The sequence below is a fragment of the Symphalangus syndactylus genome, chromosome 7 (genome assembly GCF_028878055.3).
Source record: "Symphalangus syndactylus isolate Jambi chromosome 7, NHGRI_mSymSyn1-v2.1_pri, whole genome shotgun sequence".
Classification (NCBI taxonomy): Eukaryota; Metazoa; Chordata; class Mammalia; order Primates; family Hylobatidae; genus Symphalangus; species Symphalangus syndactylus.
Window position 1 is genome coordinate 118,752,011 of NC_072429.2, and position 21,620 is coordinate 118,773,630.

Here is a 21,620-nt window from a genome sequence, read left to right on the forward strand (position 1 = left end):
GTAAAATCTGCCTTCCAGGTTCAAGCGATTCTCCTGCCTTAGCCTGTTGAGTAGCTGCGATTACAGGTGCCCACCACCATGCTCAGCTAATTTTTGTATTTTTAGCAGAGACGGGTTTCACCATGTTGGCTAGGCTGCTCTCAAACTCCTGACCTCAAGTAATCCGCTTGCCTCAGCCTCCCAAAGTTCTGGGATTACAGGCATGAGCCACCGTGCCTGGCCTTCTTTGCAGCTTTTCTATAAATCTAAAGTTATTCTAAAATGTAAAGTTTATTTTTTAAAAAGTAGGTGGGGTTTTTTTTCTGCATCTTCTATCTTTTTTAAAGCTATGAACAATATAGAAAATATATAAAGACAGTTTAAAAAAAAAGACTATGTCTTGCCACTGCTATCTTCCTTTTCTGAACTTCAGCCTCTTCCTCCTTTGAGGGTCTGTTGACATACTGACTTTATCTCTTCAGTCTCAAAAGCAGCACCTGATCAATTACTGTGCAGTAAAGCACCAGCAAGTTAATATGGTAACCTTCCTGGGAATACTAAGAAAATGCCATGCAGGAGTGAGCCTTTGGGAAGAAACTTTCACATCCTGGGGTTCCTGGGAAGGATTTTATTTCAGTATCCCCAGTGTCTGTTCCCCAAGACCACCTAGAGTTACTTCAAGACCCTTCTATAAAAATAAGGTCTGAAAAGACTTCTACCTTGGAAAGATATCCTTTTGGCCCTGAAACCCTGGGCCCTTGCATGGAAGCACACATGGCTAATATTTATGGAATCCTTCTATGGACCAGGGACGCTACTAGGCCTTTTATTTTATTTTTAAATTTTATTTTATTTTTAATTTTTGTTATACTTTAAGTTCTGGGACAGGTTTGTTACATGGGTATACACGTGCCATGGTGGTTTGCCACACCCATCAACCTGTCATCTACATTAGGTATTTCTCCTAATGCTATGCCTCCCCTAACTCCCCACCCACTGACAGGCCCCAGTGTGTGATGTTCCCCTCCCTGTGTCCATATGTTCTCATTGTTCAGCTCCCACTTATGGGTGAGAACATGCAGTGTTTGGTTTTCTGTTCCTGTGTTAGTTTGCTGAGAATGATGATTTCCAGCTTCATCTATGTCCCTGCAAAGACATGAACTCATCCTTTTTATGGCAGCATAGTATTCCATGGTGTATATGTGCCACGTTTTCTTTATTCAGTTTGTTGTTGAGGGACATTTGGGTTGGTTCCAAGTCTTTGCTATTGTGAATAGTGCTGCAATAAACATATGTGTGCATGTGTCTTTATAGTGGAATGATTTACAATCCTTTGGGTATATACCTAGTAATGGGATTGCTGGGTCAAATGATATTTCTGGTTCTAGATCCTTGAGGAATTGCCACGCTGTCTTCCACAATGATTGAACTAATTTACACTCCCACCAACAGTATAGAAGCATTCCTGGGCCGGGCACAGTGACTCACACCTGTAATCCCAGCACTTTGGGAGACCAAGGGGGGCGGATCACGAGGTCGGGAGTTTCAGACCAGCCTGGCCTACATAGTGAAACCCCATCTCTACTAAAAATACAAAAAATCAGCTGGGCATAGTGGCAGGCGCCTGTAATCCCAGCTACTTGGGAGGCTGAGGCAGGAGAATCGCTTGGACCCAGGAGGCAGAGGTTACAGTAAGCCATGATCATGCCATTGCACTTCAGCCTGTGCAACAGTGTGAGACTCTGTCTCAAAAAGAAAAGTGTTCCTATTTCTCCACATCCTCTCCAGCATCTATTGTTTTCCAACTTTTTAATGATTGCCATTCTAACTGGCATGAGATGGTATCTCATTGTGGTTTTGATTTGCATTTCTCTAATGGCCAGTGATGACAAGTGTTTTTTTCATGTTTGTTGGCTGCATAGATGTCTTCTTTTGAGAAGTGTCTCTTCATATCCCTCACCTACTTTTCGATGGGATTTTTTTTTCTTGTAAATTTGTTTAAGTTCCTTGTAGATTCTACATATTAGCCCTTTGTCAGATGAATAGATTGCAAAAATTTTCTCCCATTCTGTAGGTTGCCTTTTCACTCTGATGATAGTTTCTTTTGCTGTGCAGAAGCTCTTTAGTTTAATTAGACCCCATTTGTCAATTTTGGCTTTTGTTGCCATTGCTTTTGGTGTTTTAGTCATGAAGTCTTTACCAATGCCTATATCCTAAATGGTCTCTAAGAACTTGCTTTATGAATCTCAATTCTCCTGTATTGGGTGTATAGATATTTAGGACGGTTAGCTCTTCTTGTTGCATTGATCCCTTTACCATTATGTAATGCCCTTCTTTGTCTTTTTTGATCTTTGTTGGTTTAAAGTCTGTTTTATCAGAGACTAGGATTGCAACCCCTGCTCTTTTTTTTTTCTTTTTTTTTTGCTTTCCATTTGCTTGGTAAATATTCCTCCATCCCTTTATTTTGAGCCTACATGTGTCTTTGCACATGAGATGGGTCTCCTGAATACAGCACACTGATGGGTCTTGGCTCATTATCCAATTTGCCAGTCTGTATCTTTTAATTGGGGCATTTAGCCTGTTAACATTTAAGGTTAATATTGTTATGTATGAATTTGATCCTGTCATTATGATGCTAGCTGGTTATTTTGCCTGTTAGTTGATGCAGTTTCTTCATAGTGTCAATGGTCTTTACAATTTGGTATGTGTTTGCAGTGGCTAGTACTGGTTGTTCCTTTCCATATTTAGTGCTTCCTTCAGGAGCTCTTGTAAGGCAGGCCTGGTGGTGACAAAATCCCTCAGCGTTTGCTTGTCTGTAAAGGATTTTATTTCTCCTTCACTTATGAAGCATAGTTTGGCCTGGATATGAAATTCTGGGTTGAAAATTCTTTTCTTTAAGAATGTTGAATTTTGGCCCCCACTCTCTTCTGGCTTGTAGAGTTTCTTCTGAGAGATCTGCTCTTAGTGTGATGGGCTTCTTTTTGTGGGTAACCCTACCTTTCTCTCTGGCTGCCCTTAATATTTTTTCCTTCATTTCAACCTTGGTGAATCTGACGATTATGTGTCTTGGGGTTGCTCTTCTCGAGGAGTATCTTTGTTGTGTTCTCGTGTTTCCTGAATTTGAATGTTGGCCTGTCTTGGTAGGTTGGGGGAGTTCTCCTGGATAATATCCTGAAGAGTGTTTTCTCACTTGGTTCCATTCTCCCTGTCACTTTCAGGTACACCAATCAAACATAGGTTTGGTCTTTTCACATAGTCCCATATTTCTTGGAGGCTATGTTTGTTCCTTTTCATTCTTTTTTTCTCTAATCTTGTCTTCACGCTTTATTCCATTAAGTTGATCTTCAATCTCTGATATCCTTTCTTTTGCTTGATCGATTCAGCTACTGATACTTGTGTGTGCTTCACAAAGTTCTCATGCTGTGATTTTTCAGCTTTACCAGGTTATATATATTCTTCTTGAAACTGGTTATTCTAGTTAGCAATTCCTCTAACATTTTTTTCAAGGTTCTTAGCTTCTTTCATTGGGTCAGAACATGCTCCTTTAGCTCAGAGGAGTTTATTATTATCCATCTTCTGAAGCCTACTTCTGTCAATTCGTCAAACTCATTCTCCATCCAGTTTTGTTCCCTTGCTGGCGAGGAGTTGTGATCCTTTGGAGGAGAAGGGGCATTCTGGTTTTTGGAATTTTCAGTCTTTTTGTGCTGGTTTTTCCTCATCTTCGTGGATTTATCTACCTTTGGTCTTTGATATTGGTGACCTTCGGATAGAGTTTTTGTGTGGATGTCCTTTTTGTTGACGTTGATGCTATTCCTCTCTGTTTGTTAGTTTTCCTTCTAAGTCAGACCCCTTTGCTGTAGCTCTGCTGGAGTTTGCTGGAGGTCTACTCCAGACCCTGTTTGCCTGGGTATCACCAGTGGAGGCTGCAGAACAGCAAAGGTTGCTGCCTGTTCTTTCCACTGGAAGCTTTGTCCCAGAGGGGCACCTGCCAGATGCCAACCAGAGCTCTCCTGTATGAGATGTCTGTTGACCCCTGCTGGGATATGTCTCCCAGTCAGGAGGCACGGGGTTCAGGGACCCACTTGAGGAGGCAGTCTGTCCCTTAGCAAAGCTCGAGTGCTGTGCTGGGAGATCCGGTGCTGTCTTTAGAGCTGGCAGGCAGGAACGTTTAAGTCTGCTGAAGCTGCACCCACATCCGCCCCTGCCCCCAGGTGCTCTGTCCCAGGGAGAAGGAAGTTTTATCTATAAGTCCCTGACTGGGGCTGCTGCCTTTCTTTCAGAGATGCGCTACCTCTAGAGAGGCAGCCTGGCTACAATGGGTTTGCACAGCTGTGCTGGGCTCTGCCCAGTTCAAACTTCCTGGTGGCCTTGTTTACACTGTGAGGGGAAAACCACCTACTCAAGCCTCAGTAATGGCAGACACCCTTCCCCCCACCAAGCTCAAGTGTCCCAGGTCGATCTCTAACTGCCGTGCTGGCAGTGAGAATTTAAAGCCAGTAGATCTTAGCTTGCTGGGCTCCGTTGGGTTGGGAACTGCTGAGCTAGACCTTGTCTCCCTGGCTTCAGCCTGCTTTCCAGGGGAGTGAACAGTTCTGTCTTGCTGGTGTTCCAGGCGCCACTGGGGTATGAAAAAAAACTCCTGCAGCTAGTTCAGTGCCTGCCCAAATGGCTGCCCAGTTTTGTGCTTGAAACCCAGGGCCCTGGTGGTGTAGGCACCTGAGGGAATCTCCTGGTCTGCGGGTTGTGAAGACTGTGGGAAAAGCATTGTATCTGGGCTGGAATGCACTGTTCCTCGTGGCAGAGTCCCTTATGGCTTCCCTTGGCTAAGGAAGGGAGTTCCCTGACCCCTTGTGTTTCCTGGGTGAGGCAACATCCCACTCTGCTTCTGCTCGCCCTCCATGGGCTATACCCACTGTCTAACCAGTCCCAATGAGATGAACTGGGTACCTCAGTTGGAAATGCAGAAGTCACCCACCTTCTGCATTGATCTCACTGGGAGCTGCAGACCAGAGCTGTTCCTGTTCGGCCATCTTGCCCAGGTCCAAATTTTATTTTACAAAATTTTTGAGATAGAGTCTTGCTCTTTTGCCCAGGCTGGAGGACAGTGGTGCGATCTTGGTTCACTGTAACCTCTGCCTCCTGGGTTCAAGTGATTCTCCTGCCTCAGCCTCCCGAGTAGCTGGGATTACAGGTGTGTACCACCATGCCTGGCTAATTTTTGTATTTTTAGTAGAGTTGGGGTTTCACCATTTTGGACAGACTGATCCTGAATTCCTGACCTCAAGTGAACTGCCCACCTCGGGTCCCCAATGTGCTGAGATTACAGGCGTGAACCACCGTGTCCAGCCTCCTAGACCTTTTACATATGTTGTTTCATTGTTCCTCCAATTCATTTTATAGATGAAGAAAACTAAAATTCAGAGCAGTTAAGTAATTAAGTAAATAGTGAAACTGGGATTCAACCCTGGGCTATCTGAGGTCAGAGCAATGTTTTCTGTGCTATAGCCATATCCTTTTCTTTTCTTTTCTTTTTTTTTTTTTTTTTAAATAGAGATGGGGCTTTACCATGTTGCCCAGGCTAGTCTCAAACTCCTGAGCTCAAGTAATCTGCCTGCCTTGGACTCCCGAAGTGCTAGGATTACAGATATGAGCCATCCTGCCTGGTTGCCACATTCTTTTGGTAAGCAATTCCAAAGTAATTAGCATTTTATGGTGGTGAATATTTTTTTAAAAATTATTTTAAATAAATAGAGACAAGGTCTTACTATGTTGCTCAGGTTAGTGTCAAACTCATAGGCTCAAGTGACCCTCCTGCCTTGGCCTCCTAAAGTATTAGGATTACAGGCAGGAGCCACCGTGCCGGGCCATTGGTTAAGAATTTTATGGAAAACATTTCCAGCCAAATGACCTTCTGTAACCTGGAAACAGGAATAAATGTGGGCAAAGCAGACTCCACTCTCTTGTTTTGCAAGCTTGTCTGCCTCCTCGTTTCCATGATCACGCCTTGAAATGGGAGACAGTCTAGTGTGGAGGTTCAGGGGTGAGACCTGGAGTGAGTCTGTCAGCACTTCTCTCTTGGATCTTCTTGTTAGTGACTCTGAGATACTTGGGCAACTTTGCCTTGTCTAAGCCACAGTTTCCTTATCTGTAAACTGGGAATCCTAATATGGGAATATAATATATATGGGAATATAATAACTCTCTCATAGTACTGTTGTGAGAAGTAAATGATATAAACCTGTAATGTGCTTGGCAGCACAGGCTATCACTCAGTAAATGATAGCTGATAATTACCATTATTTTTATCATCTACATTCTCATTATCGGATGCCTGAGTGGGTGGAGCTTAATGTATTTGATGACCTCATCCATTGCTGGTCTTAAACAGTATCTTATACATACTCTCTGCTGTTACATGCTTGTTAAGTAAATCAACAATGAAATACTTTGATCAGGCCTTTGGGTTTGTGCCAATAATTTCAAAAGATCTAGAATAGAGTTACAGATTTCTTTTGTTGTATTGTGTATCTGAGATATTCCATTTGCCAGACGAAATAATTTTGTTTTTAGGCTTCTCTGCACTTACAGTACAATCTAGTCTCTGATAAACAAGATTATCTTCGAAAATCCTACCTCTTGTTCTACATGTTATCACTAACAGTAGAGGTTCTTTCTAGTCTTTGGAATGTATCTAGCTATTATTTTTATTTGTTTATTTAGTTTTTTTTTTTTGAGGCGGAGTCTCACTCTATCGCCCAGGCTGGAGTGCAGTGGCGCATCTCAGCTCACTGCAAGCTCTGCCTCCCGGGTTCACGCCATTCTCCTGCCTCAGCCTCCGGAGTAGCTGGGACTACAGGCGCCCGCCACAACGCCCAGCTAATTTTTTGTATTTTTAGTAGAGACGGGGTTTCATCGTGTTAACCAGGATGGTCTCAATCTCCTGACCTCGTGATCCGCCCCCCTCAGCCTCCCAAAGTGCTGGGATTACAGGCATGAGCCACCGTGCCTGGCCACCCCAGCTATCGTTTAACGATACATACAGAAGAATAAAACACAGTTTGACTTTCCATCTGTTTATTGCCTTTACATTTCTGGCAATAAGACACAGAAGCTGCAGCACTCAGACAATCACAGTGTCATGTTTGGTTTTCTATCTTTACTAAAGTTACTTTGAATCCTTTTACCTCTTTTCCATCCTCTTGCCTCCCTTCAATCAATTAAATAAGTGTAAGTGGGTTATAACCTTGTGAATGTGAAGTATTTTGTTTCAGTAATATCAGTTAATAGAACTTTATGTCCTACAATCAATTTCCTGCTTTCATATCCTCTTCTTAATGTTGTCAGTGCTAAGGAAGTAATTATTTTAGTCCTCTGACTCACTGTTGTTATTGCCTTTTGGAGAGTTTTGTATCCCAAGCAGCTAGCACCGTTTTTATGGAGTAGGCACTTAAAAACAATTGCTTACTGTTTTGAAAAGTCGATTCAAGGACTTTTGCTGCTTTAGGAAATAGGGCTCCTTCAACTACTGCTTCCATTTAGGATGGCTTGAGATGGTTGAGATGGCCTTCAGTACAGCTCAGGTTTTCTTTTCTTTCTTTCTATTTTTTTTTTAAATCTTTTATTCTTGGTTTGGGAGTACATGCAAAGGTTTGTTATGTAAGTAAACGTGTCAGGGGGGGTTATTGTACATATTATTTCATCACCCAGGATATTAAGCCTAGTGCCCAGTAGTTATCTTTTCTTCTCCTCTCCTCCTCCCACCTTACCCCCTCATGTAGGCCCCAGGGCCTGGTCTTTTTTTGTTGTTTTTTGAAACAGTGTCTCGCTCTGTTGCCCAGGCTGGAGTGCAGTGGCACAATCTCGGCTCACTGCAACCTCCGCCTCCCGGGTTCAAGCAATTCTTGTGCTTCAGCCTCCCAAGTAGCTGGGATTACAGGCATGTGCCACCACACCTGGCTAATTTTTTTCTATTTTTAATGGAGATGGGGTTTTGCTGAGTTGGCCAGGCTGGTCTCGAGCTCCTGGCCTCAAGTGGTCTGCCTGCCTCAGCCTCCCAAAGTGGTGAGATTACAGGCATGAGCCACCACGCTTGGCTTGGCTGTTGTTTCCTTCTTTGCATTCATAAGTTCCTATCATTTAGCTCCCATTTGCAAGTGAGAACATGAGGTATTTGGTTTTCTGTTCCTGCATAAGTGTACTAAGGTTAATAGCCTCCAGTCAGATTTTCTTAAAAAAAAATAGCTTTAACTTTTCTATTGTAACTAATTCTTAAATAAGATTTTTCTACAAATGCATGATTAAAAAGCATGTTATGAATATTTCTTCAGTCTTGACCATTTTTAAATTATGAAACATACTAAATGATATCAGATGTTTGGACTCTGTCGGACTGTGATCTAGCAGGACCCAGAAGACAAAATACTGCAAATCTATCCCTGGATGTGTGAAAGAAGTTAAAGCTTAAGCCTTGCTGGCAGGGAAACCACAGTACTTTTTTATGCAGAATTTACTCACCTTCTAGAAACACCAAGTCTAAGGAATAGGTCTACCATCCATTTATCCTTGCAGTTTATCAGTGATCTTGAGCAATGTCTATCAGGGCTAGGTGACTCTTTTAGGAAAAGATAGAGAGATCGGTAGTAGCCAAGAAAACAAGAGGAAAAGGAGTGAATGGTTGGATAGAGTGCCATCCTTGGTGACCAAAAAAATGATCCTTCACAGAAGCCCCAGCCAACCTTGTGCACTTGGTGAAGCAGTGAGCTGGCAGCTAGTGAGGGTCTTATGTCTTTAAGGTGATCTTGATGACCTCTGTAACTTTGACACTGGTTTGCAGTTAGCCCCATCTTGCTGACCTTCTTCTTCCTCAGTAGGATAATCATCATCTTTATTCCCTCTCTGTTTAAGTCTGTTTTCAGTCTACTAAGTTGTTTATGTGACCGTAAGTCCAAGACCACCTTTTAAAAATTTTTGATGATGTGTCATCCAGGGCACAGTTGATGTCTGCACATTCCCTATATGCTGCTATCATAGTGCTGGATTCAGTTCACATGCTTCATGGTGCCTTTTGTGTTTTATCATTTATGAGCAAGCATTTCAAGGATGAATGAAAGTATGTGACCTTCCTCCTTCCAACTAGATAAGTAGACTAAATTTTTTTTTTTTTTTTTTTTGAGACAGAGTCTCACTCTATGCCCAGGCTGGAGTGCAGTGGCATGATCTCAGCTCACTACAACCTCTGCTTCCTAGGTTCAAGTGATTCTCGTGCCTCAGTCTCCCAAGTAGCTGGAATTACAGGTGCGCGCTATCACGCCTGGCTAATTTTTATGTTTTTACTGGAGACAGGGTTTCACCATATTGGCCAGGCTAGTCTCGAACCCCTGACCCCAGGTGACCCACCTGCCTCGGCCTCCCAAAGTGCTGAGATTACAAGCGTGAGCCACTGCGCCCAGCTAAAATATTTTTATATTCAAGAGAACCTGTAGAATTCAAGATGATACATTTTTATATTCATCCTTGGACTACATGCATGAGTTAAATGGAAGCCAATTTTCCCCCTTTTAAGTAATCAGCTTCTATTATTTCTTTGTCTGCTAGAATCATCCTAATAATACATAAGGAAGGAAAATGTAGTCACATTATCCACAAGAAGAAGACTATATCTGTACCATGTCACTTTATTATTTTGGTAAACTACATGACATTTCCCTCATGATTTCTGCAGTTAAACCTAACAGTGTATAGGGATCTGTTTTTCTTTGACCAAATAGTGAATTGAGTGTTTCTAGAGTTCCAACCTTCCTAAACAGAGATCCTGTTGTATTTATGTGGCTCTAGCTTTCTGACTACGTCTGCTTTTCTTCCTAGTTTAAACCCCATTTAATACGAAGTCAAGACAAGCCCCTAGAGAATTCTACCAAAGCAAAAGGGAAGGCTTGGAAAGTCCCAGAAATTATCAATTGGACGAGTAACAAATTGTCAATTACAACTGGTAAGATCACAACTGGAACATTAGATATTGAATGTAGATGTTGAACACTGCCTCTTTGAATCTTTGTCCTGTTTACAGATAAATAGTTCCAAGGAGCAAAAAATGAAATTTATCAAATGGTAAGTATTACATTTACTGTAATACGAAGGTCATGTATATCACTGGGATCTGAGAAATGTAGAATTGGAACAAATTTAAAACTTACAGGCGTAAACAAACTGTTCCCCATGCTTTTTTCTTCCTTCTTTTTATTTCTTTTCCATATCATGCATTATTTTTTTTCTGTGTTTAACAAAAAGTAAGTTGTTTATGTAGCAAAGATTTTTATATTCAGTATGGAGAATTACATGTTAATGTGTAGAAAAAAATCAGGCTGAGGCTGGGTGCGGTGGCTCACACCTGTAATCCTAGCACTTTAGGAGACTGAGGCAGGTAGATTACCTGAGGTCAGGAGTTCGAGATCAGCCTGGCTAACATGGTGAAACCCTATCTCTACTAAAAATACAAAAATTAGCAGGGCATGGTGTCAGGCGCCTGTAATCCCAGCTACTCGGGAGGCTGACGCCGGAGGTGGAGGTTGCAGTGAGCCGAGATTGCACCATTGCACTTCAGCCTGGGCAACGGAGCAAAAACTCCATCTCGAAAAAAAAAGAAAAATTAAAAAAAAAATCAGGCTGGGTGTGGTGGCTCATGCCTGTAATCCCAGCTACTTGGGAGGAAGAGGCAGGGCAATCGCTTGAACCCTAGAGGTGGAAGTTGCAGTGAGCCAAAATTGTACCACTCTGGATGACAGAGCAAGACTGTCTCAAAAAAAGTGTACAAAAAAAATCAACTTTTCTCCCTCTGGAATATAAACTCTATGTCATTTAGCTGTTGTTAATTCTTGAGCCTCTACTTATATAATTTATGACTATAAAAACGATCTTTGACTTTCATAATCTAGTTACTTCCCAAACCTTACTGTGTCTTAATGCACTGCTTTATTTTTTGCTTTCTGTCAACTTCTCAAGTTTGAATATCTTCCAGTGGTGCACTCAGTAAACTTTAGCTGTATATCTGGTTATTATTTCATATGTTTTTCATAGGTAAAAAGGTAACAAACTGCTCAGAGAAGGGCAATGTGTTCTTTAAAGAAAGTTAGGCCAGGCATGTGGCTCACACCTGTAATGCCAGTACTTTGGGAGGCTAAGGTGGGCAGATCACGAGGTCAGGAGTTTAAGACCAGCCTGGCCAATATAGTGAAACCCTGTCTGTACTAAAAATACAAAAAATTGGCTGGGCACGGTGGTGCACGCCTGCAGTCTCAGCTACTTGGGAGGCTGAGGCAGGAGAATTGCTTGAACTCAGTGGGTGGAGGTTGCAGTGAGCCGAGCTTGCACCAATGCACTCCAGCCTGGGCAACAGAGTGAGACTGTCTCAAAAAAAAAAAAAAAAAAAATAGGGCCAGGCGCGGTGGCTCACGCTTGTAATCCCAGCACTTTGGGAGGCCGAGGCGGGCGGATCACGAGGTCAGGAGATTGAGACCACGGTGAAACCCCGTCTCTATAAAAATACAAAAAATCAGCCAGGCGTGGTGGCGGGCGCCTGTAGTCCCAGCTACTCGGAGAGGCTGAGGCAGGAGAATGGCGTGAACCCGGGAGGCAGAGCTTGCAGTGAGCCGAGATTGCGCCACTGCACTCCAGCCTGGGCGACAGAGTGAGACTCCGTCTCAAAAAAAAAAAAAGAAAAAAAAAGTTAGAAGAATTAGAATTTCAGAATAAGTAGTAAATTAAAAAAAAGAAAAAAGGCAGAAAAGATAGAGGAAATGAGTTCTGCATAGGAACTTAAATGAGCAAAGTGTGAAGTCAATCTTTAGAAGTCTAAAATGAAGAATGCTTACAACACTATATGTCAGATGCCGTGCCACATCCCTTACATAAATTATCTCATTTTTCCTTCGCATAGAATATATTCAAAAGATTGAACAAGTTGCCCAAATACTCAGATAGTAAATGTGGCAGAGCTAGGATTGAAACTGAAGATATCTGGCTCTAAAACTTGTACTTTTCATTGCATGATAAATTTTCTAAAAGTAGGCCGGGCACGGTGGCTCATGCCTGTAATCCCAGTACTTTGGGAGGCCGAGGCAAGTGGATCACCTGAGGTCAGGAGTTCGAGACCAGCCTGGCCAACATGGTGAAACCCTGTCTCCACTAAAAATATAAAAATTAGCCAGGCATGGTGGCAGGTGCCTATAATCCCAGCTACTCAGGGGACTAAGGCAGGAGAGTCGCTTGAACCCAGGAGGCAGAGGTTGCAGTGGGCCAGGATCACGCCACTGCACTCCAGCCTGGGTGATGGAGCAAGGCTCCTCTGTCTCAAAAAAAAAAAAAAAAAGAAAAGAAAAAGAAAAAAAAATGAAATTCCTAGAAGTTATTCAGCATAAAAATTGTCAATAAAGTTCCAACTTAATAGCTTTGTTTTTGTGTGAAATGATGTCTCTTTTAGCAGGCTTTGGTATTGGTGAGCATAAAGAGATGAGCAGATGAAGGTGTCATATTTCAATCACAATGTTAAGATCAATAGCTGGGATGGAGTATGATACTTAGTAGGTGCTCAGTTTGTCAAATAAATGAATGGATGTCACATGTGATTTATTGATGCCATAATATGGCTGTCTACCTGCACTCCTTCAGCTTTTGAAGCTGTGATTACATATATTAAACCTAAAACTTAACTCACACACAAAGCAAATGTATGAAACTCAATGTTTATATCATTAAACTGTTTATATCATTAAACTTTTAATGAGAGACAGAAAAAAGGCAAAATATTAATAATTTATTGGCAACAATGCAAGTGATACATACAGTTGTCACTTTTGTATGCCGAGAGGGGAACTCCACTCCATCTGTGCCAGCCACACAGCTAGGTGAATAAACACGTGGCGACCTTCATTTCAGGGAGCGTGGCTGCTCCTGAGACACTCAGATCCAAATCCATCCTTGAAAATTGAGGTGGGGCATTAAATATTATATCCCATAAAATTGAATTATCCTAGGCCAAATATCAGCATATCATCAATAGATGATGATAACAGTAAAAAACAACAGTGGTTGTAAAATAATAAATGTATAATTTATTGAGTGCTTACAATGTATTTGGCATTATGCTGAACACTTATAGTTGACTATCTCATCTGGCCCTCATGTTATCTGATTTCCTCATGTTTGAGGTCACCTGTTCTATTAGGGAGAGAATGTGATGAGGCAGGACTATTTAAAGTTGACTTTTGTATTTGATCTTAGATAGTATGTTTGCCCTGTTAGTTATAGGTGGTATAGAGGTGAGGAGGTATAAGATGGAGACTGGGTGTAAATTAAACACTGGGTCAGTAATTAAAGCTGGAGGAGATACATAATTAGGTCAGCAGTCAAATTTCTATTTCATTTAAAAATAATCTCAAAGTACTTTGAAGTCTGTTATAGATTTTTTTTTGGATTTAGAATGCTTTTCTGGATTTATTTATACAGAGCCAATATTTTATGTAATTCACTGTGCAAAGAGAAAACAGTAGGTCTTAATAAATGTATACAGAGCTATATATTTGCAGGTTATAATTTTAAGATACTGTTGCCAAAGACAACTTGAGGATTTTTTTAAAATCTCAATAAACTCAGAAGGTTGCCAGAAATAACTTACCTACAAAATTTTATTATAGCATTACTGAGTATAGTGATGTAGTGAATTTATGTAAAAATTTGACTATACAAAAGAGAGCCACATCGGTAGCTATCAAATCAAAGTGTGATTGGCTTATTTTTTGGTCCAGGTTGCATTAGGTGAGCCTCTCCTGAATCCAAGAATGGTTGGTTTATTTACGATTTTATTATATTTTACATTTTATTTTTTGAGACAGAGTCTCACTATGTTTCCCGAACTGGTCTTAAATGCCTGGCCTCAAGCGATCCTCCCATTTCAACCTCCCAAAGTGCAGGAATTACATGCATGAGCATTCACTGATGACTGATTGGTTGATTGAGACAGGATCTCACTCTGTTGCCCAGGCTAGAATGTAATGGTGTGATCACGGCTCACTGCAGCCTCAACTTCCTGGGATCAAGTGATCCTCCTGCCTCAGTCTCCTGAGTAGCTGGGACTATAGGCATGCTCCACCATGCCTGGCTAATATTTTAATTTCATTTTATTTTTAGAGACAGAATATGTTGCCCAGGCTGGTCTTGAATTCCTGGCCTCATGCTATCCTCCCACCTTGGCCTCCCAATGTGCTGGCATGACAGGTGTGAGCCACCACACCTGTCCAGATTATTTATTAAGAACATGTAGAAATACCACTGAATTAACTATACTTGTCTTTGAGGCCAACATTATTCATTTGGCCAAAGTGAATATCACCATTTAAAAACTGTGGAATACCCATATGGATTATTAGATTAAATGCTGGCACGGTGCTCTCTTAGTAGGGACCCACATTGTAAGACTTGATATTTATGTGACCAGAAGAATTGTTCATTAACATATGTGGATAATAAATATAGTTACAACTCTAGATTGCATTTCTTGATGTTGACCTAGAGAGGATGTGATGCTGTTTGTGAAATAGCAAAAGAGACTGTTGAACCAGTTAGCCTGATTGATAAAGGCATTAGTATGATTCTTAATGGGTTTTTATTATCTATGTTATTTTCCTAGTGGTTTATAAGATTTTGAATTTTACAATCCAAAAAAAGTTGTCAGGATCGAATTTTTTATTTAACTTCTGTTTTTACCATTTTTTTCCTAAAACATTGGGCAAGAAAAGTACCTGGTACATAGTCAATCTAACTCAATACGTGGTAGTTGAATAAATGGATGGATGATCAAACAACAAAAAAATGGTGGAGTCTTGCTCTGTCACCCAGGCTGGAGTGCAATGGAGTGATCTTGGCTCACTGCAACCTTCACCTCCCAGGCTCAAGCGATCCTCCTAGCTCAGCCTCCTGAGTAGCTGGAACTAAAGGCACACGCCGTGCCTGGCTAATTTTTGTATTTTTAGCAGAGGCTGGGTTTCAACATCTTGGCCACGCTGGTCTCAAACTCCTGACCTCAAGTGATTCGCCTGCCTCGGCCTCCAAAAGTGCTGGAGTTACAGGCATGAGCCACCGCACCTGGCCTCATTGTGGGGTTTTAATGTGTATTTCCATATTGACTAATGAGGTTGAGCCTCTTTTCATGTGCTAATTAGATATTTGTGTGTCTTCTGTTTTTATGTCATCTATTCAAGTTTTTTGCTTTTGGGGGAAAGTTGCATGAGACTTCTGCATGATGGTGACCAGTTTGCAGAGTTCTTGATGACTCTGCAGACGGAAAGAAATGACCCAGGAACATGGCTTTTGGGGCCTGATGTACCACCTGCACTATAGCTCCAAGAATCATGAACTCAAAGTATAAAATTCAGGCAATAAATAAATCTCAATGGATTTCTAAGATATAAATGGTATAGAATTGGGTGTACATTCAGACTAATAGTCATACATGAGCAGTTTTATAGGACATGGTTTTGATTTTTATGATGATCTAGAGAAGGAATTGTTTCTCATAGAAGCAGTAAGACCAGTGGTTTGGAACTTGGACTCTGGAATCAGATACTGTATTATATTTCTACCTCTGCCATTTACTGTATCTTCTTTGGGTGACTTCCTAATACCTTTGGACTTCAGTTTCCTCATCAAGAATAGGAAAAAAAGCAAGAAATAAAATAGGCCGAGTGCGGTGGCTCACACCTGTAATCCCAACACTTTGGGAGGTCAAGGTAGGCGGATCACTTGAGGTTGGGAGTTTGAAACCAGCCTGGCCAACATGGAGAAACCCCGTCTCTGCTAAAAATACAAAATTAGGGTGGCGCATGCCCGTAATCCCAGCTACTTGGGAGCCTGAGGCAAGAGAATCGCTTGAACCCGAGAGGTGGAGGTTACGGTGAGCCAAGATTGTGCCATTGCACTCCAGCCTGGATAACAAGAGTGAAACTCTCTCTCAAAAAAAAAAAAAAAAAAAAAAAAAGAAATAAAATAATGGTACATATATCCCAAGCTATTGTGATAATTAAAGGAATTAGAACATATAAGACACTTACTTAAGGTCATGCTGGGTTTATAGGATATAAGAGCTGTGAGGACTAGCTCTTGTTATTACTGACTTCAAGTTGACACATTGGCATGATTATATCACTCTAAAGTGTGGATTTTGGCTGGGCACAATGGTGTGTGCCTGTAGTCCTAGCTACTCGGGAGGCTGAGGCAGGAGGATAGCTCGAGCCCAGGAGTTCGAGGCTGCAGTGAGCTATGATTGTGCCACTACACTCCAGCCTGGGCAACAGAGTGAGTCTCTATCTCAAAATAAATTAGTAAATAAATAAAGTATAGATTTCCTTAGGGACTAAGTAGGCTTTATTATTGGGTAACCATTTATTTATGCATTAAACACCAAACGTAAATGGCAACAGACAGTATGATTCCACTTACATAATGTTCTCAAAGTGATAACATTATAGAGATGGAGAGCAAAGGTGGTTGTGAGGCATCAGGAACTCAGTGAAGGAGGCCATAGAGGGGAAACACAGGGAGAGAGTTCCTTTGTCACGATTGTCGTGGTGGTTACAGAAATCTCTATGTGTGATAAAACCGCATTGAACTATATGTGCTCCTGCACAGACATGCACACTCACACACACAAATGAGTGCACATAAAAGCTGGTGACATCTGAATAAGGGCTGTAGACTGTACCAATGTCAACATTCTGGTTTGATATTATACTATAGTTATTTATGTAAGGAGTTACCATTGGGGAAATCTGGGTGAAGGTACCCAGGAACTCTCTGTACTCTTTGTCGATTTTTTTTAACAGCTTTATTAAGATATAGTTCACATACCAAGCAATTCATTAAAGTGTACAATTGAGCGGTTCTTAGCATATTTACAGAGTTTTGCAATCACCACAACAGGCAATTTTAGAACATTTTCATCACCTCAAAAAGAAATCGTGTGCTGTAGCTAATACCCCTCCCAAACCAACCCCAAGGCCCCCCTCCAGCCCCTGGCAACCACCAGTATACTTCTGTCTCTAGAAATGTCTCTGTTTTGGACATTCCATATGAATGGAATCATACAGTGTGTGGTCTCTGTATTTTCTTTGCAACTCTCTGTAAGTCTATAATTATTTCAAAATAAGAAGTTATTTTGGTTTTTTTCTGAGACAGAGTCTTGCCCTGTTGCCCAGGCTGGAGTGCAGTGGTGCAATCTCAGCTCACTGCAGCGTCTTCCTCCCGGATTCAAGTGATTCTTATGCCTCAGCCTCCCGAATAGCTGGGATTACAGGTGCATGCCACCACACCTGGCTAATTTTTATATTTTTAGTAGAGACGAGGATTCACCATGTTGGCCAGGCTGGTGTCAAACTCCTGACCTCAAGTGATCCACCCATCTTGACTTCCTTAAGTGCTGGGATTACAAGCGTGAGCCACCACACCCGGCCTCAAAATAAAAAGTTTTTAAAAATGAATTGAGGGGCTGGGCGTGGTGGCTCACGCCTGTAATCCCAGCACTTTGGGAGGCTGAGGAGTGTGGATCAGTTGAGGTCAGGAGTTCGGGACCAGCCTGGCCAACATGGTGCAACCCCGTCTCTACGAAAATACAAAAATTAGCCAGGTGTGGTGGTGGGCACCTGTAATCCCAGCTACTCGGGAGGCTGACGCAGGGGAATCGCTTGAACCTGGGAGGTGGAGGTTGCAGTGAGCGGAGATCATGCCATTGCACTCCAGCCTGGGTGACAGAGCGAGACACCATCTCAAAAAAAAAAAAAAAAGAATCGAGTGTGGCTATGAGACAAGCTCTCTGCTGGGCACTGGGGACACATGAGTAAGTGAAGCCATGATCACTGCCCCAACAAGCTTAGAGTTTAGAGGGAAAGAGAAGGGGCAGACAGTGAGGGTGCAGTGTTATCAGTGCTTTGGTGGAGGCAGCACAGGAGCCAGGAGAACACTAGGAAGAATAGAACTCAGATTGAAAGCAAGGTCAGGCAAAGTTCCCCAGAGGAATTAGTGCATGCCACGTGGAAAGAACTTGGGACCATGGGCGGATGGGCAGCAGCTCATGTGGCATCTGTGGAAGAGAAGTCTTTCTTGAGACTTTTGCCGCCGTTGCCTGCAGTGCTTTGGCTGCATCGCTGAGTGGCCAGGATGCCAGATAGTCCTCATTGGATTGTTTTTTTTTTCTCCCCAGTGTCCAACAAGCACCCATTTGTGGACAGCAATCTTCTCTACCAGTTCAGAATGAACTTCCGGCGGAGGCGAAGACTGATGGAGCTGCTCAATGAAAAGTCCCCCTCCTCCCAGGAAACTCATGACAGTCCCTTCTGCCTGAGGAAGCAGAGCCATGACAATCGGAAATCTACCAGCTTTATGTCAGGTATGCCATCCCAGCGTTTATTGGAGCTCAAGTGTTTGTCTTTTGAGAAATAGTGGAGCCATGACTCACCTTTGTGAAATTCTGTTCTCTATCAGAGCGTAGAATTTTTACTTATTCATAACCAAGAAGTATGAAAAAAATTCTGAAACCCTAAGTTTTTCTTGAACAGCCAACTTAGATGCCAGGACTCTGTTTTATAAAATTATGTATTTGAATTATAGAAGGCCTCTAGGCTCTCACTCATGCCTTATTTACTTTTCATTTACAAGCCATTCTTGCCTGGCATGGTGGCACACACCTATAATCTCAGCTACTTGGGAGGCTGAGGTGGGAGAATCACTTGAGGTCAGGAGTTTGAGACTAGGCTGGGCAATATAGCAAGACCTCGTCTGTCCAAAAAATTTAAAAATAAATAAATAAATACAAGTTTTTGTTTGTTTGTGTAGACAGAGTCTCGCTCTGTTGCCCAGGCTACAGTGCAGTGGAGCGATCTTGGCTCACCACAACTTCTGCCTCCCAGGTTCAAGAGACTCTCCTGCCTCAGCCTCCCGAGTAGCTGGGTCTACAGGCACGCGTCACCATGCCTGGCTCATTTTTGTACTTTTAGTAGAGATGGGGTTTCACTATGTTGGCCAGGCTGGTCTCGAACTCCTGACCTCGTGATTCTCCCACCTTGGCATCCCAAAGTCCTGGGATTACAGGCATGAACCACCGTGCCCGGCCTTACAAGTAGTTTTTATATATCATTTAATTATTCAGTTTTGTAAATCACAACTTTGAAAAGCTATCCATTTCAAAGATGAATAAGATTATTTTCTGTGGGCATTTACACCAGTAACCACACAAAAGTGACTAGTTATCCACCCATTATCAGGGGTGACAGAGAACAAATCTCTACTAAAAGTACAAAGTTTAGCCGGGCGTGGTGGCGGACACCTATGGTCCCAGCTACTCAGGAGGCTGAGGCAAGAGAATCACATGAACCCAGGAGGCAGAGGTTGCAGTGAGCCCAGGTTGTGTCATTGTAGTCCAGCCTGCACAACAGGGCAAGACTCCATCTCAAAAATAAAATAAAATAATACAATATAAAGTAAGTGACAGAGCTTCCCCTCAAGTTCTTGTTTTTCTGCCTCTAAGACCAGTGTGCTTTCTCCTGGCCCCTCTGGACCTTGCAGTTGAAAGCCTATGTACTCTAGTGAGCCGAGACCACCCCCTCGGTGACTGTGTGTGTTCTCTGGCCTACACAGTGAGCCCCAGCAAGGAGATCAAGATCGTATCTGCGGTGAGGAGGAGCAGCATGAGCAGCTGTGGCAGCAGCGGCTACTTCAGCAGCAGCCCCACCCTCAGCAGCAGCCCCCCCGTGCTCTGCAACCCCAAGTCTGGTGAGTGCCCGAAAGGTGGCCCCACTCTTAAGATTGTGGGGACTTGGGCAGGTCCCTGCGAAGCAGAATCTGAGATAGCGAGAGACTAGTGTGTGGGTTCTAATAAGTTAGAGCATGCTCTTGGGGTCCACATGTGTTGAATGGAAAGGAAGGAAGATTTGGGTTGAAGAAGAAATTGGGTTGTAGCCCAGTCTCAGTGAAGGCTATCACTGACCCAGTAAGACCTCTGAAGCTGGGATGGCCCTTCCAAGTTGCCTGGAGTTGTGTTGAGGAGGCTGGGCCTTTAGATCCACATGTTGGCCACTTATTAGGTATTGGCTGCCCCTGGGAGGAGGGCATGACCTTGGGCAAAGCAGCTGTCTTCAGAGAGATGGTCCCCAAGACAGCTGAGGCTGTCGCCATTAGCACTCTTGGAGCTGGGAGGAGTCCCTGAGCCCTGAAGGGGGTTTTGGGCAGTGTGTGACAGTGTTCACAGCAGGGGAAACAGCACTTCCCCAGAATGCAGCCCATGCAAAGATCTGTTGGGGCCCAACACCCTTAAGGAAGAAGCATGGATGTGTGCAAACCCAACTATCCCTGGAATTGACCCTGGGTGCCTTGTGGTTTCAAAATCTGCTCATCAACCTCCATGGCCTTTATATTCCAGGAAAAAATCTAGGCACAAAGATTGTTGGTGAATATCTACTTAGAAACAATCCTTCCTCCACCCAATCAGTTCATCAACCCTCCAGGAACTGGTAATCCATTGAAACTACCCTTTCTCACCATCCCTTACCCACCTAATGTCCTCACTTGCCAGGATGAGGATGTGTAGTCCGTCACTACAGTAACCGCCAGAAGACACTCTCAAACCCATTTGTTTAAGGCATGGTCCACCCCCAGTTCAGTTTGTCACCTTCGAGGAAGAGGCTCTGTTTCTTTTGCTCATGTTGTTTCCTCATCATCCGATCTTGGGGATACAAAGATGACAGGTCATACCCCCCAACTCAATGAAAACACCACCTCTTTGGGGAAAAAAACAAAACATTTCATGTTAGTAAGAATAAGGACTAATTGATGTGGTTCAAAAGGCTTTGAGAGAAAACTCTGTCATCTAATGCTATTATCTAGGAAGGTGGCTCTTTTTCCTGATCTAACTTTTTTTCTTTTTTGGCTGCCTTCTGGAGTGTTAGCGGCAGGAATAAATGTAACCTGTAAGTGAATGAAGAAACTTGCTTCCACACTGTCCTGGCTGACGAGTCATTGAGTACTGGGTTTTTCAATTACTGGAGCTTGCTGCTAAAGTAGAATGAAAAAGGAGAACTGAATTCTTAGAAATGGGATGTTTGAAGCCTTCATAGAAATCTGACAGGCATCTTCAAAGTTAAAAGCAAAATATCTCAGTTTCAATAAAAGGGTCAGTGGTGCCATAACCATTTTACATGTTTGTTTTTTTTTTTTTTTTGAGACGGAGTCTCGCTCTGTTGCCCAGGCTGGAGTGCAGTGGCGCAATCTCGGCTCACTGCAAGCTCCACCTCCCGGGTTCACGCCATTCTCCTGCCTCAGCCTCTCTGAGTAGCTGGGACTACAGGCGCCCGCCACCATGCCCCGCTGAATTTTTTTATATTTTGAGTAGAGACGGGGTTTCACTGTGGTCTCAATCTCCTGACCTCGTGATCCGCCCGCCTCGGCCTCCCAAAGTGCTGGGATTACAAGCGTGAGCCACCGCGCCCGGCCGTTTTACATGTTTTTGACTGCTTATGATGGAGTATGAAAAAAGTGTTAATCACCGAAATTAGCAACAAAATCCATGTTCCCTGAGGTCGGTTAGTATTGTTTCCTCTTTCTCC

The 21,620-nt window shown here is 42.8% G+C and overlaps 1 protein-coding gene across 2 annotated transcripts in view; it reads left to right on the forward strand.

Moving 5' to 3' along the window:
- Positions 1-21,620, forward strand: part of DEPTOR (DEP domain containing MTOR interacting protein) — a 193,812-nt gene that overhangs the window by 113,444 nt on the left and 58,748 nt on the right. For both annotated transcript variants that reach the window (XM_055287129.2, XM_055287130.2), the window contains 2 exons: positions 18,224-18,409; positions 19,657-19,791. In XM_055287129.2, coding sequence (XP_055143104.1) covers positions 18,224-18,409; positions 19,657-19,791 — 321 coding nt within the window. The remainder of the gene's footprint in view (positions 1-18,223; positions 18,410-19,656; positions 19,792-21,620) is intronic.